The following is a 16,689-nucleotide window of genomic DNA, read 5'->3' on the forward strand; positions in this document are numbered from 1 at the left end:
AACCAGTTACTGAAAGGAAAAGTTTTATTAGAGTCTTTGAGATAAATGGTATAAAATACCGACAAAATGGAAAAATAGACACAAATGCAGGAGAGTGCGATCTTTAACTGACAACGTTTCGCACACACAGTGGGCTTTATCAGATCTGTTTGTGACTTGATAAAGCGCACTGTGTGGGTGAAACGTAGTCAATAAGGGATCGCATTATACAGCATTTGTCTATTTTTCCATTATTACAGTCTTGGGACGTAACCTGACTGGTAGGTTGTGAAAACACAGATGACCCTACAAATAACAAACCAGGAAACACGATCAAATATTGCAAAGGTAAATGGGTGTAGGGAGGAGACCCAGCTAGAGGAGAAGAAACTGGAGCCAGAAGAAACTACAATGAGGTGAAACTACAATGAGGTGAAACTACAATGCAAAACAAGAAAACAAACTAAACCTTCAGGATTGGTTTAGATAATGATAATAATAATAATAATAATAATAATAATAATAATAATAATAATAATATAATCCCTCATGAAGATCTATACACGGTGTATGAATAACTAAAGTGCAATAAGCGCTTGTCATTGCTTAATAATAACCCATATGGAGACAGTGACTCGAGAGATCAATTGATCTGTAAATTTCGACCCCTTTCTGGGATCCTCTTTATATTCTCCTTTCACTCGTTTATCTGCTGAAGAAGATCCCAGAAGGGGGTTGAAATATCCTGAGTTTCTGTCTCCATGTGGGTTATTATTGAGCACAGTGTATGTCATGGCAGCAGACAGACTTCTAGGTGCTGAAGTTGAATGAAAAAAAAATGAAACAGGTGAAATGAAAACCGAGCTAATTGGCTGGAAAGATTGTCGGGAAAAAATCGGGTCAGGCAATGGAGTGAGAAATGATAAACACGAACGAAACGAGCTAGCTAAACAAATAGGATACACAGGCTGGAACTCCCCACAGGGAACACCCTCTAACTCTCACTCACAAATCTTTTGCAGATCTGCTTTAATCCAGCCACGAGATTTAAGAGATAATAAAACGCACTATGCTTCAAACTTTGAACTCTTAAGAGAATCATAAACATCACCAACAGAAACACGGAACGTCCCAGGATGGTGATAATTTATCGTTTGAACGAATTTCTGCCGGATAATGCACATGAGCTAAAAAAAGAATAGCGTTATGCATATTACTGAGCAGTGAACTCCTCAGTAAGCTTTGCTTACTTCTGGCAACCAAATATATCACCGGTTCCCAAAAGATTGGTAGTTACATTGTCGGGTATAGAGAGATCGTGCAAACTCATTCGTAGTCGAGTGTAGAGAGATCACTCAAACACATTCGTAGTCGGGTATAGAGAGGTCATGGAAATTCATTTGAAGTCGGTTATAGAGATCATGCGAACTCGTTTGTAGTTGGGTACAGAAAATGCCAAATCCGAAGACATTATAACATGGAGGTACTTTATTTTGTCTCAAAACCAATTTGATATTGAGATTCACGTAGGGTAATGTAGCTTAATCGTATCCAAGCAACTTTAGATCTATCCAAATTTACATTTTTTTATTTACCAACAGTGGAATATGTCATTTCATGTTATTCAAACTATTTTTTGTCAACTGATTTTCTGGAAATCAGCTATGCTTCTGGGCTCAACATTGTCTAGGTAAACACTCGGCTTATTAAGAATACATATATGCAGTATATACATTAGTACATGCAATGCATGTGCATTTTCTAATTTATATTTTCCTTCTCTTGGCCTTTCAAGAATTCTTCGAGAAAAAAACGAGAAGTTATTCTTACGGAGTAATCACCCGGCTTGTATTGACTAAATAGTTTCACGTTCTTGATATTTATGTCAGCAACTTTTACCATTCTACCAGCAACCAGCCATGTAGGCCACATTACTCCTTCCCTCTAAACTTTTTTTCAAATAACCTCGTTCTTTCGATTTAATTTTTACATCTCATGGAATTAGATCTGTCAGATAGATAGAGGAACAGTTTACCATTCCATAAAATTAATTTTCAGTAGAGAATCTATTGAATTCGACGAGAGTAATGCTTACAGGACGCTGCAAAGATCTGTCTTGCTGGTATCTGCTACGAGCGTGCTATAAGGAAAAGTTTGAGAAGCACGTAATATCTTACGCCGAGAACGGTTTAATAGGAACGTAATGACCCCCAGGTTGTCGGGCCATGAAAATGGGATGCGACAGGAATTTGGAGGTAACGACGAAGACTTTTAATGAAACTCTAACTTCCGGGGAATTTTTCAAGAGAAATGGAAGCGTAGGCTTCGATAGAGGTAAGTTCCTGAAAGGTGTAATGAAGAGGGTGGGTTGGTGTATGTGTGTACTCACCTAGTTGTACTCACCTAGTTGAGGTTGCGGGGGTCGAGTCCGAGCTCCTGGCCCCGCCTCTTCACTGATCGCTACTAGGTCACTCTCCCCGAGCCGTGAGCTTTATCATACCTCTGCTTAAAGCTATGTATGGATCCTGCCTCCACTACATCGCTTCCCAAACTATTCCACTTACTGACTACTCTGTGGCTGAAGAAATACTTCCTAACATCCCTGTGTATATGTATATGTGTGTATATGTGTATATGTGTATGTGTGTATATATATCTACATATGCGTGTGTGTGTGTATGTGTGTGTGTGTATTGGTGCGAGTATTTTTATTTTTGTTCAGGTGTTTGTGCGAAGTAACCTAATTGGGCTCACCTTTATGTTAATGAAAGGTTCGAATTTTGGATACCGGCCCAACGAGACAGTTACCCATGAAATGTCCATTATGTGGACACCCCTAGAACACAAAAATACTTTCAAACAAATGTGTGACTCAACGGCGTTTTTTTTTTTAAGCTTCCTCCTAGGCCCCTTGTTCCTTGGTCCTCCTTTAAAACAGACTCTGTCTGCCCTAGCGAGTCCTCTGAGTATCTTGTACATCATAATAACTACTGATTCTTCTAGTTCTCACTAAATGGTTATAACTATGACCATAATTTTTAAAGGGGTGGACTGGTAAGCCAGCGGAAGGCCTCGGTCAGATGACCAAAAGCTCCAACGGCTGGCCATCTTCTAAGACCCTCGTTAAGAAACACTTGTCCTGTTTCCTGACGAACGTTACCTAACCTGGTTCTCCTCTAGGGTAGTTGTAAAGTTTAGTTCCTTTAAAATTTCTTTACAGGTCTTATCTCCGAGGGTTTTCTATGCATTTTCTCATATTTATGTACCGTATATGTTTACTCGTGTAAAGAATGTTTATATTGCTGCTGTGTACTCTGTCACTGGTTTGACATATGTCATAAACATGGCTTTATAATTCTTTGTTGAAGTTCCTGAATGCCAATTTTAACTTCATCAGATGTGCACACTTCCCCATGAATAATAGGAAAAAACGTCTCCGGTGATGTGTTTCATGTTACAGTTACTCCTTGGCACTTTTTCTTAGATGAGGTTTGCAGTTTGTGTGTACCCAGTCTGCATTCCATATCCAGTATTCTGTCTCTGACTTTCTTAACAAACTCTATGGCATTAAATTCCAATAGTCACCTCTCCAACTAGTCCTGTAGGCTGTCCAGGTCCTCACGTAACCATTCCCTGAATTCTTCCGAATTTATCAACCTCATTAGCTTTACAAACAGTGGTCTGTACTACTATTTTTTTCCAGGCACATAATTGATGTACACGAGGATCAACTTCCATCCCATGACGGATGCTTACGGGACACCAGTTGTGACGCTCATTTATTTCTCTCTCTCTCTCTCTCTCTCTCTCTCTCTCTCTCTCTCTCTCTCTCTCTCTCTCTCTCTCTCTCTCTCTCTCTCTCTCTCTCTCTCTCTCTCTCTCTGTCTCTCTCTCTCTTTCTCATACAACATCATATGCCTTTCCATTATCTAGGAAGAGACAGGTTATCCAATCCTCTATTTCCTGCCTGATACATTTGCTTGTCGTTGAACTCCGGTAAGTTCATAAGACAGGACTGGGAGAGTGTCAGACAGGGCTGTAGGAAGGGTGGCAGAGAAGGGAAATGAGATTACAGAAAATGATTTTCACTTTACCTTATTTGTTTACACTTTCTTTGAATTTTATTCGCATTCCAACATTTATTTTTCTGTAACTTATTGTAGTGATCGAGTAATATTCTGAAAGTAGTCTCTAACAGATGAGGAGGAATTTATAATTTTGTGCAGCGCGAATACTAGATTTTGCAAGACAAACCTGGAAGAGCCTTGACAAGTCTAACATATATAGACGAGTCTACACAAGTCTAACAGATTTAGACGAGTCTCGACAAGTTGAGACATGCCTGTTCTTCCTCACAGAACCAGTTATCTACACACTGATGTAAGTGGTTTAGAAAACCGATAAGTTGAAGACCGAGACTTTTATACAAAATTTCGGAATCTTTATTCCGGAAAGGCTTCGCCAGCCAGTGGCTTCCTGGTTCCATTACAGAGAAGAACAGAAGATGATGGAGGAGGTGGTGTTTGAGGTAATCAGTCCCTCAGCTTGGAGTCAATGTGTTCAGTCCATCACGCTGAGGGACTGATTACCTCAAACTCCTCCTCATCTTCCGCCGTTCTTCTCTTTAATGGACTGAAGAAGCCACTGGCTGGTGAAACGTTTCCTTAAGAAAGATTCCCAAATGTTGCACATGTGTCTCATACTTCAGGCCACCCATTGAATATTCCATGAAAAATGAGAATAATAATGATTATATAACAGGATATACAAACATGAATTAGAAATATATTTAAAAATTTCACAAAAAAAAAAAAATATCAGAAAATCATTTTATCGGCTCCAGCAATCAGAAAAACCTTCTTCAACCTAACTGGCTGTCGCACTAACGATGGCCCGAAATACGGACGAAAGAACCGAGCTTCCCATTTCGATTCCCTTTGGAAAGGGATACAATTTCATTTTGTTATCCACTATTGTTTGTATTATTTGACGTATTATAACTGTAATTACTATCATTAAAATTGTTGTTCATGAGATTTACTTAAGTTGAAAATACTTATGAGTGTCGTGAAACTAGTGCAGGGCTCTTGATCCAAAGAACCGGATCTACCCTCCTTTTTTCTAGGTTCAAACTTACTTACCTAGGCACTTCTTAATAATAATAACAATAAGAATAACAATAATGATAATATTATTATAATAACATAATGATGATGATGATAATAATAATAATAATAATAATAATAATAATAATAATAATAATAATAATAATAATAATAATAATAATAATAATAAAAACAACACCAAGAAGAAGAAGAAGAAGAAGAAGAAGAAGAAGAAGAAGAAGAAGAAGAAGAAGAAGAAGAAGAAGAAGAACAACAACAGCAACAACAACAACAACAACAGCAACAACAACAACAACAACAACAACAACAACAACAACAACAACAGCAACAACAACAACAACAACATAATAATAATAATAATAACAATAATAATAATAATAATAATAAAAGAAGGAGAAGAAGAAGAAGAAGAAGAAGAAGAAGAAGAAGAAGAAGGAGAAGAAGAAGAAGAAGAAGAAGAAGAAGAAGAAGAAGAAGAAGAACTCGTAAATAGTTAACAGTCACTTACAATCTGCAGCAGCGACGTTGAAGTGGCCGATGTGGAACTCTGAGAATGTTATCTGGATGATGTCTCCGTGAGTCCTGCCGATGGCGGTGAAGGTGAGGATGCACCTGAATGGTTCTGACGACGACCCCCCCATCAGAAGGTGAGGGCGGACGGGCGCCTGAGGTAGGCCCGCACGGGATGCTGGCGGCGCTGGAACCTCCAACTGGTAAGTGTGGTCCACGTAGCCGTAGAAGGTGCGATTACACACTGGTGGAAGGAGAGATTTGCGAGGGATGAGATGTCGAGGACGTATGTCTCACAGCAATAAAAAGGCTTTAACATGAGATGATGTAGGTAACAGCTCTAAGCTTGTCAATAAGGTTAGGAACCCTTAAGCCAGGGGTTGGCAACCTTGTTCCGCCAGAGCCCGTGTCTGCGAGCGCATGGTTTGCCACACCTATCGCCATAGTTAATAAATAGACGTAATAATAATACATGCTAAACTTTGACATATATTTAACATCATTTGAGCTGGCTGGATCCGACCCACGGTCCGTAGGTAGCTGAAGCCAACTTTGTAAAACACTTTGTAAAAAGAGAGAGAGAGAGAGAGAGAAGTGGGGTAAATGTGAAGCGTTTACTACGTATGTTCACTTATATTGTAGAAATAGAGATCAATAAAAAAATTGTTCTGGTACCAAAGAAAGAACAAGAACGAGAGGAAGAGATGCGTTGTGGTAGGAAATTAATATCACCTTCCCACGGTAGTGTACTATGGAATGCCAGACTTGGAACCCTACGCCTCTTAACTAAATATGTAAATTAACTAATATAATATGTGGAGACAAGTTTAAGGTCACTGTTGTGTTTGTGTGTGTGTGTGTGTGTGTGTGTGTGTGTGTGTGTGTGTGTGTGTGTGTGTGTGTGTGTGTGTGTGTACGTCCCTGTCTGCTTGCCTTTTTCTTTTTCTGTGGATCATGCAAATTCTCCCGGGACCAAGACCTAATTTTGATGGAAACTTGTCATCGGAGAGATTGGAGTACGAGGTGTGCCCTGGGAGATATTACTTCAATAATCCAGGAATTCGTGTCGAATTTCATCTGTTGAGTCATATTTAATGCAATATTTGGATCATTAACTAAATTAAGCATAGAAATTAACGAATCAACTTGCTAATACTCAGATATGTATGTTACATTAAGTTATATATTCCTTGAATGAGGACGTTTGGGTACATATTGGATATTTGTTTTGTTAAAATGAGTACTAATTTATTTAAATGTTTTCGCAAAGCGTATATATTGCATCCTACTTTTTTATGCCAGTCAGCTTAGCGTATATATTTTGCTTACAATGTACGATTATCATATACAGTACTGGTATATATTAAAAGGTAAATACATATGTATATTCTTGTGCGGACGGAAGACCCAGCCTTTCTTTAAAATAGGATTATACATAAGCATTTCGGAAAACATCGTTTCACGCATTTTAAACAACTGTCAAGAAAAATTGCATATCAGAAAATGGTTTTCAAATCCTTAAAAACAGAATGGAAAAGACTATTATCTCAATCTCAATATGTTTGTCTTCGAAAGAGTTCTAAAAATCGTGAAATAACTTCAATTTAGAGTTGGCAAAAGTTTGTTTCCAATGTCTAGGGGAATAGACTTGACTGCTGAGGTAGAAAAGTGGAAATGGACTCTACTGCTCTATGCAAATGATTGTTTGGGTGTCTGTTAGTCTGCTGCCTTTGTTAGTGAGAGAAAACAGGAAACAGAGAGAGAGAGAGAGAGAGAGAGGGAGGCGAGAACGAGGAACATAACTGAAATGAGATTTGTCAGAATGTAGAAACACACACACACACACACACACACACACACACACACACACACACACACACACATACACTCACACACACACACACACACACACACACACACACACAACTATAATTATATATATATATATATATATATATATATATATATATATATATATATATATATATATATATATATATATAAAATACACTGATGGCAAAAGAGGGCATGGAGTAGGGACAATAAGCAAGACATAGGCAAAAGCTGTGGAGATTTACAGGAAATCAATGAAGTAGGGGAGGGAGAAGTCAATGGTTTGTAACACAGGTGCGGATGTAAATTGGACTCAGTGACGTTGTAGGTGTGAGGTGTACGGTGAAGATAGTAGGAAGCGAAAGTGGCAGAGGGTGAGAGAGCAGCCATGGTGCAAAGTATGAATTAGAGTCAGAGAGAAACAGCTATAGGATAAAACTGGCGTGGAAGTGAGCAAACAAAAAATTCCTATTTTTTTAGGAAGACTATATACATCTTAAAATATTCGAAATACCAAATACAGGCAAACATCTCAGCTGAAGTAAACAGAGAAAACACCTTAACACTGGCGAAGCTACAGAAATAAAAGGAAAAAGGAAAGAGGGTTGTAAATAAAAAAGAAAAGTTCTGAAGAGAAACTTGATGGGATGGGAGACGAGGAAAAATAAGGCCAAAGATGAGAGGTTGGTATATGTTGCTGGGAGATTTGTGGCGAAGGAGAGATTTCCGAGAGTGTAGAGTATGCTGTGCTGGCATCATGGGGACCCTCAAGGATGGAACGCAGCCAGCAGAAGATGAGGAAAAGATAAGCAAGGGGAGAGCAAGAGAATGATTGGAGAGAGAGAACGAGAGAGAGAGAGAGCTGATGTAGGTAACAACTCTTAGCCTGTCAATAAAGTTAAGAATCCTTAACCTGTAAATAGCTTGTCAATAAAGCTAGGGATCCTTAACCTTGTCAAACCCTGTGTTAAAAAGAGAGAGAGAGAGAGAGAGAGAAAGAGAGAGAGAGAGAAGGATCCTTAACCTTGTCAAACCCTGTGTAAAAAAAAAGAGAGAGAGAGAGAGAGAGGGGGGGATAGAGAGACCTTACAAAACTAAGGCACATCTATTAATTGCTTGACACCAAAGGTTTTAAAAAAATCATTATTAAGCACAAGTTGACTCTCTTTTAGTATTCATCAGCCGGACTTGAGTCCTGAAGGTGGGAAGAGCTGTGCCTGCACTTTGAAGGAGGGGTGACGAAGGTGCAGTTTGGAGGGACATCTGAACTGCAGTATCTGCGCCCCTCTGGCAAGACAGTGATGGAGTGAATGATGGTGAAAGTGTTCCTTCTTTTTCGAGTCACCCTTCCTCGGTTTGAGAAGGCCGGTGTGTTAAAAATATTAAGAACAGCGAGCATTATGACCCATAAGAGTTTTTTTTTTATTTTTTTTTTTTTTATTATCACACCGGCCGATTCCCACCAAGGCAGGGTGGCCCGAAAAAGAAAAACTTTCACCATCATTCACTCCATCACTGTCTTGCCAGAAGGGTGCTTTACACTACAGTTTTTAAACTGCAACATTAACACCCCTCCTTCAGAGTGCAGGCACTGTACTTCCCATCTCCAGGACTCAAGTCCGGCCTGCCGGTTTCCCTGAATCCCTTCATAAATGTTACTTTGCTCACACTCCAACAGCACGTCAAGTATTAAAAACCATTTGTCTCCATTCACTCCTATCAAACACGCTCACGCATGCCTGCTGGAAGTCCAAGCCCCTCGCACACAAAACCTCCTTTACCCCCTCCCTCCAACCCTTCCTAGGCCGACCCCCTACCCCGCCTTCCTTCCACTACAGACTGATACACTCTTGAAGTCATTCTGTTTCGCTCCATTCTCTCTACATGTCCGAACCACCTCAACAACCCTTCCTCAGCCCTCTGGACAACAGTTTTGGTAATCCCGCACCTCCTCCTAACTTCCAAACTACGAATTCTCTGCATTATATTCACACCACACATTGCCCTCAGACATGACATCTCCACTGCCTCCAGCCTTCTCCTCGCTGCAACATTCATCACCCACGCTTCACACCCATATAAGAGCGTTGGTAAAACTATACTCTCATACATTCCCCTCTTTGCCTCCAAGGACAAAGTTCTTTGTCTCCACAGACTCCTAAGTGCACCACTCACTCTTTTTCCCTCATCAATTCTATGATTCACCTCATCTTTCATAGACCCATCCGCTGACACGTCCACTCCCAAATATCTGAATACGTTCACCTCCTCCATACTCTCTCCCTCCAATCTGATATTCAATCTTTCATCACCTAATCTTTTTGTTATCCTCATAACCTTACTCTTTCCTGTATTCACCTTTAATTTTCTTCTTTTGCACACCCTACCAAATTCATCCACCAATCTCTGCAACTTCTCTTCAGAATCTCCCAAGAGCACAGTGTCATCAGCAAAGAGCAGCTGTGACAACTCCCACTTTGTGTGTGATTCTTTATCTTTTAACTCCACGCCTCTTGCCAAGACCCTCGCATTTACTTCTCTTACAACCCCATCTATAAATATATTAAACAACCACGGTGACATCACACATCCTTGTCTAAGGCCTACTTTTACTGGGAAAAAATTTCCCTCTTTCCTACATACTCTAACTTGAGCCTCACTATCCTCGTAAAAACTCTTCACTGCTTTCAGTAACCTACCTCCTACACCATACACTTGCAACATCTGCCACATTGCCCCCCTATCCACCCTGTCATACGCCTTTTCCAAATCCATAAATGCCACAAAGACCTCTTTAGCCTTATCTAAATACTGTTCACTTATATGTTTCACTGTAAACACCTGGTCCACACACCCCCTACCTTTCCTAAAGCCTCCTTGTTCATCTGCTATCCTATTCTCCGTCTTACTCTTAATTCTTTCAATTATAACTCTACCATACACTTTACCAGGTACACTCAACAGACTTATCCCCCTATAATTTTTGCACTCTCTTTTATCCCCTTTGCCTTTATACAAAGGAACTATGCATGCTCTCTGCCAATCCCTAGGTACCTTACCCTCTTCCATACATTTATTAAATAATTGCACCAACCACTCCAAAACTATATCCCCACCTGCTTTTAACATTTCTATCTTTATCCCATCAATCCCGGCTGCCTTACCCCCTTTCATTTTACCTACTGCCTCACGAACTTCCCCCACACTCACAACTGGCTCTTCCTCACTCCTACAAGATGTTATTCCTCCTTGCCCTATACACGAAATCACAGCTTCCTATCTTCATCAACATTTAACAATTCCTCAAAATATTCCTTCCATCTTCCCAATACCTCTAACTCTCCATTTAATAACTCTCCTCTCCTATTTTTAACTGACAAATCCATTTGTTCTCTAGGCTTTCTTAACTTGTTAATCTCACTCCAAAACTTTTTCTTATTTTCAACAAAATTTGTTGATAACATCTCACCCACTCTCTCATTTGCTCTCTTTTTACATTGCTTCACCACTCTCTTAACTTCTCTCTTTTTCTCCATATACTCTTCCCTCCTTGCATCACTTCTACTTTGTAAAAACTTCTCATATGCTAACTTTTTCTCCCTTACTACTCTCTTTACATCATCATTCCACCAATCGCTCCTCTTCCCTCCTGCACCCACTTTCCTGTAACCACAAACTTCTGCTGAACACTCTAACACTACATTTTTAAACCTACCCCATACCTCTTCGACCCCATTGCCTATGCTCTCATTAGCCCATCTATCCTCCAATAGCTGTTTATATCTTACCCTAACTGCCTCCTCTTTTAGTTTATAAACCTTCACCTCTCTCTTCCCTGATGCTTCTATTCTCCTTGTATCCCATCTACCTTTTACTCTCAGTGTAGCTACAACTAGAAAGTGATCTGATATATCTGTGGCCCCTCTATAAACATGTACATCCTGAAGTCTACTCAACAGTCTTTTATCTACCAATACATAATCCAACAAACTACTGTCATTTCGCCCTACATCATATCGTGTATACTTATTTATCCTCTTTTTCTTAAAATATGTATTACCTATAACTAAACCCCTTTCTATACAAAGTTCAATCAAAGGGCTCCCATTATCATTTACACCTGGCACCCCAAACTTACCTACCACACCCTCTCTAAAAGTTTCTCCTACTTTAGCATTCAAGTCCCCTACCACAATTACTCTCTCACTTGGTTCAAAGGCTCCTATACATTCACTTAACATCTCCCAAAATCTCTCTCTCTCCTCTGCATTCCTCTCTTCTCCAGGTGCATACACGCTTATTATGACCCACTTCTCGCATCCAACCTTTACTTTAATCCACATAATTCTTGAATTTACACATTCATATTCTCTTTTCTCCTTCCATAACTGATCATTTAACATTACTGCTACCCCTTCCTTTGCTCTAACTCTCTCAGATACTCCAGATTTAATCCCATTTATTTCCCCCCACTGAAACTCTCCTACCCCCTTCAGCTTTGTTTCGCTTAGGGCCAGGACATCCAACTTCTTTTCATTCATAACATCAGCAATCATCTGTTTCTTGTCATCCGCACTACATCCACGCACATTTAAGCAACCCAGTTTTATAAAGTTTTTCTTCTTCTCTTTTTTAGTAATTGTATACAGGAGAAGGGGTTACTAGCCCATTGCTCCCGGCATTTTAGTCGCCTCATACGACACGCATGGCTTACGGAGGAAAGATTCTTTTCCACTTCCCCATGGACAATAGAAGAAATAAAAAAGAACAAGAGCTATTTAGAAAAAGGAGAAAAACCTAGATGTATGTATATATATATATATGCATGTGCGTGTCTGTGAAGTGTGACCAAAGTGTAAGTAGGAGTAGCAAGATATCCCTGTTATCTTAGCGTGTTTATGAGACAGAAAAAGAAACCAGCAATCCTACCATCATGCAAAACAGTTACAGGTTTTTGTTTCACAGTCATCTGGCAGGACGGTAGTACTTCCCTGGGTGGTGTGCTGTCTACAACCTCACGTAATAATAATAATAATAATAATAATAATAATAATATTATTATTATTATTATTATTATTATTATTATTATTATTATTATTATTAATTGTAAAACTAATGCAAGGTATGTTAACCTAACACTTTTAAAAATTCCTGAATTTAAAAGAAGGACAGACAACGAAACGAAAAAACACGAAAGAGAACAGAAGAGATAACGAAGCTTGGACAACATTGGAAAAAAAACACGTAAAATTCCATAGAAGAAAAAAATATGAATGGAAAACTTCATAAAAAATGGAATAAAAGAAAAAAAGGAGAACCAAGTCCAGCAACACAGGAAACGAAAAACGGGGCTTAAAATTCGGAGGAAAAAACTATGAAAAGAGGGAAAAATATATTTCGTGAAGCAAGAAACTTAGGAAAAAGGAGAAATTTCGTGAAACAAAGTATTAAAAGTAGCACACTAAAGCTGTATGAAAGTATAAGAAATACGAATGCATCATCAAAAATAGAATTGAAAGAGGGATAGCACAATCAAGGAAAAAAAAATATCACGTAAACAATATCCACCACAGTGCCACCACAGTGCCACCACAGTGCCACCACAGTGCCACCACAGTGCCACCACAGTGTCACCACAGTGCCACCACAGTGCCACCACAGTGTCACCACAGTGCCACCACAGTGCCACTACAGTGTCACCACAGTGCCACCACAGTGTCACCACAGTGTCACCACAGTGCCACCACAGTGCCACCACAGTGTCACCACAGTGCCACCACAGTGCCACCACAGTGCCACCACAGTGCCACCACAGTGCCACCACAGTGTCACCACAGTGCCACCACAGTGCCACCACAGTGCCACCACAGTGCCACCACAGTGCCACCACAGTGCCACCACAGTGCCACCACAGTGCCACCACAGTGCCACCACAGTGCCACCACAACATATACCTCTGAGAATTTTCCATTTTATAAATCTATTTCCTGTATGACCTCTAAAGGTCATACAAGAAATAGATTATAACAATAGTAGATTATAATAATAATAAATTATGATATATAATAATAATTAATTACGATAGCAGATTATAATAATAGATTATGATAATAGATTATAATAGATTATGATAACATTATAATAATAATAGATTATAATAATTTATCAATTTCATTGTATAACTCCTGACGAAGCACCGGTGGTAACAGAGCGAAAGATCTCGAACTGTTTCCATCTAGTGGCTTGTTGGTCATATTATCATCACATAGGGAAGCACTATCCTGTTGGAGTCTTACAGTTTCATGGGAATAGGAGATAATAAGGTTTGATCCCATGCAAGGAAGGAGTAACTGCATTTCCTTAGATGAAGAGCATTTCAAAAATATATAGGTAGGCCTGTTGCAGTGTTCCTTCTTTCTTATGTTCTTATGTTCTTAAGTCTCTTAAAGGGAGAAAATCATACAGAAAACGGCACCCACCACCCAAAGGCGCAGCTCACATCCGCGTCCGTCCCGTGTGAGGCCAGATCGATACCCAATATCATCAGATTCTCAAACACTTCATTTTAATTTCAAACTTCTGAATAGATTCTGGCGGAGATATTTCACTCTCTCTCGGGGAGAAGACTGTACGCTGGCACCCCCTTCTTGAGGGTGGTGACGGAAACTCAAACACTGGGAATTCTTTAGATCAAACCTGGTTGCCTACCTTTCCCATGTGATTCTTCCGGGTTTAATGCTTGTCCCTAAATATATAGTTATAATGATAATAAAAATAAATACGTGGGCAGTCTTTCTATTTTCAGTGGATGAATATGACAGTAAAATTGTTGATAATGATGGTATTTGTGATGATCGCGCTTGTGATTGTGGTGATTATGAGGATGGCAGCTGTGACTGTGGTGACTGTGATTATGGTGATCGTGACTGTGGTGATTGTGATTAGTGTGGTAGCGATCATGATGAGAGTGACAAGGTTGAGGGTGATTATGGTAATGGTGATTGCAGTGATTGTGTTTATTGCGACTGTAGCGAATGTGATTATAGTAATTGTAATAATTGTGATAATGATGATGTAAATATTAATAATAAATACTCGTAATATTAATAATAATTACTAATAATATTAATAATAATTAATCGTAATATTAATAATTTCTCGTAATATTAATAATAATTACTATTAATATTAATAATAATTTCTCGTAATATTAATAATAATTACTCGTAATATTAATAATAATTACTCGTAATAATAATAGTAATTACAATTAATTTAAAGAAAAATTCTCTGCTTTACTTTGTGACTGTGTTGAAACAAGAGACATTTGACACAAATAACCCGCACATAAAAGAGAGAAGCTTACGACGACGTTTCGGTCCGACTTGGACCATTGACAAAGTCACTTTGTGACTTTGTCAATGGTCCAAGTCTTACAACGTCGTCATGCTCTCTTTATGTGCGGGGATGTATGTATTGATTCAATCACGGTATTGTGCCTTTTTGTTATTTATTTAAGAGACATTTGACTCTAACATGGCCTATCTGAAGACATACAAAAACACATGTGTCGGATTTAACACCTGCAGGCCATTTAAATGTATCCGAGATCTCCGCGTCCCGAACATCTGCGATAACAGGCCTTCGTGGATACATACCTCACCTCTGTCTCAAAGGGGATAATACATATGTATTTTCAATTACTTAATGTCTTTCTTTCTATTCGTTTTACTTTATATGTAAATTCGTGAAAGAGCTTAGACGCGCTGGATTTGTCATTTGTGCTGCATTTAAAAAGGGTGGGGGAGGGGGGATCTTGATCCAGCCAATTAGCACTGTCCTCCCGTTCCTCGTATCAAGCTTTGTTATTTACCCTTCCCCATAGATATAATTATTTTATTACACAAGAGGAATTACCAACGGGTCCTGGCTGTCTTAAAGTTCCTTACGTTGGTTCCTGATCAAAAAGGTTGTGGTGCCTACTTTCAAGTGCGTGAGTATAGTGCCAGTAGCCTGGTTGATCAGGCAGTCGACCAGGAGGCCTGGTCAGGAGGCATGGTAAGGGACCGGACCTCGGTAGTGGTGGTGGGGGGAGGCGACTCCCGAAATGATCTTCAGGTAACAAAGATCTCACAAAAATCATGGTTGGTGATGTCAGTTGGAGAGAAATTTTTAAAAAGATCACGAGGATTGACCTTAATCGTCATATATCACGTTTATTCAGATGAAAACGAAAAAGAACGTTATCAAAAAAAAAAAAAAAAAAAAAAAAAAAAAAGACGAGATAGAAAAAAAAAAAAAAAAAGAGAGAGAGAGAGAGAGAGAGAGAGAGAGAGAGAGAGAGAGAGAGAGAGAGAGAGAGAGAGAGAGAGAGAGAGAGAGAGAGAGAGAGAGAGAGAGAGAGAGAGAGAGAGAGAGAGAGAGAGAGAGAGAGAGACTTTCTTGGTTTCCCTGCCCCCCCTCTCATCTGCGACTGCTTGACAGAGTAGAGAACAGAGCAAGACGTCTCATCTCTCGCCTGGACCCATCCTGGACAGATCTGTCATTTCAGCAGAGCCTTCAACATAGGAGGGATGTGGGTGGCCTTACTGTTATGTACAAGGCCAATATTGTCAAAGTACCACACTTGGATCCACTTCGAGGACAGCGTGAAACAAACTTTTATGCCACAAGACGGGCAGAAAGCAGCAACTTCCTCTGGCTGTACCCTTCTCCAGAACATCACTCCATCTGAGATCATACATACCCAGGATGACTCAGTATAGGAAAACATTCGTACAGCATAATGATGTCAACGAGATAAAAGTCAGTTGATCAAATGAAAATGCTGGCCCACAGATGGCTCCAACTTCATCCTGTTCCCTACTTGTATGTCTCATAACAATAAAAATGCTTTCAAATGAGCTGATGTAGGTAACAGCTCTTAGCCTGCCAATAAAGTTAGGAATCCTTAACCTGTAAATAGCTTGTCAATAAAGCTAGGGATCCTAACCTTGTCAAACCCTGTGTAAAAAAAAAAAGAAAAAAAAGAATACAGGAGCGCAGGTACACGGGTGGATGGGGGATGGAAGAGTGTGCAGGAGAGGTGGGAGGGCGCACACAGAGGAGGTCCAGAATGACAGATATTACTTTTTTTTCTCTCCTTCCGATTCTGTGTTGCACGGTGACTATTTTCCGAAGAACTGAACTTCATATTTAGGAGACTTTATGAAGAAAAATTCGACAGTATATATATATATAT

The 16,689-nt window shown here is 39.5% G+C and overlaps 1 protein-coding gene across 1 annotated transcript in view; it reads right to left on the reverse strand.

Annotated features, from left to right (window-relative positions):
• LOC128694944 (uncharacterized) overlaps positions 1–16,689 on the reverse strand; it is a 409,169-nt gene that overhangs the window by 24,211 nt on the left and 368,269 nt on the right. Inside the window, exon 4 of the mRNA XM_070094354.1 lies at positions 5,614–5,859. Coding sequence (XP_069950455.1) covers positions 5,614–5,859 — 246 coding nt within the window. The remainder of the gene's footprint in view (positions 1–5,613; positions 5,860–16,689) is intronic.

Source organism: Cherax quadricarinatus, chromosome 45, assembly GCF_038502225.1.
Source record: "Cherax quadricarinatus isolate ZL_2023a chromosome 45, ASM3850222v1, whole genome shotgun sequence".
Lineage (NCBI taxonomy): Eukaryota > Metazoa > Arthropoda > Malacostraca > Decapoda > Parastacidae > Cherax > Cherax quadricarinatus.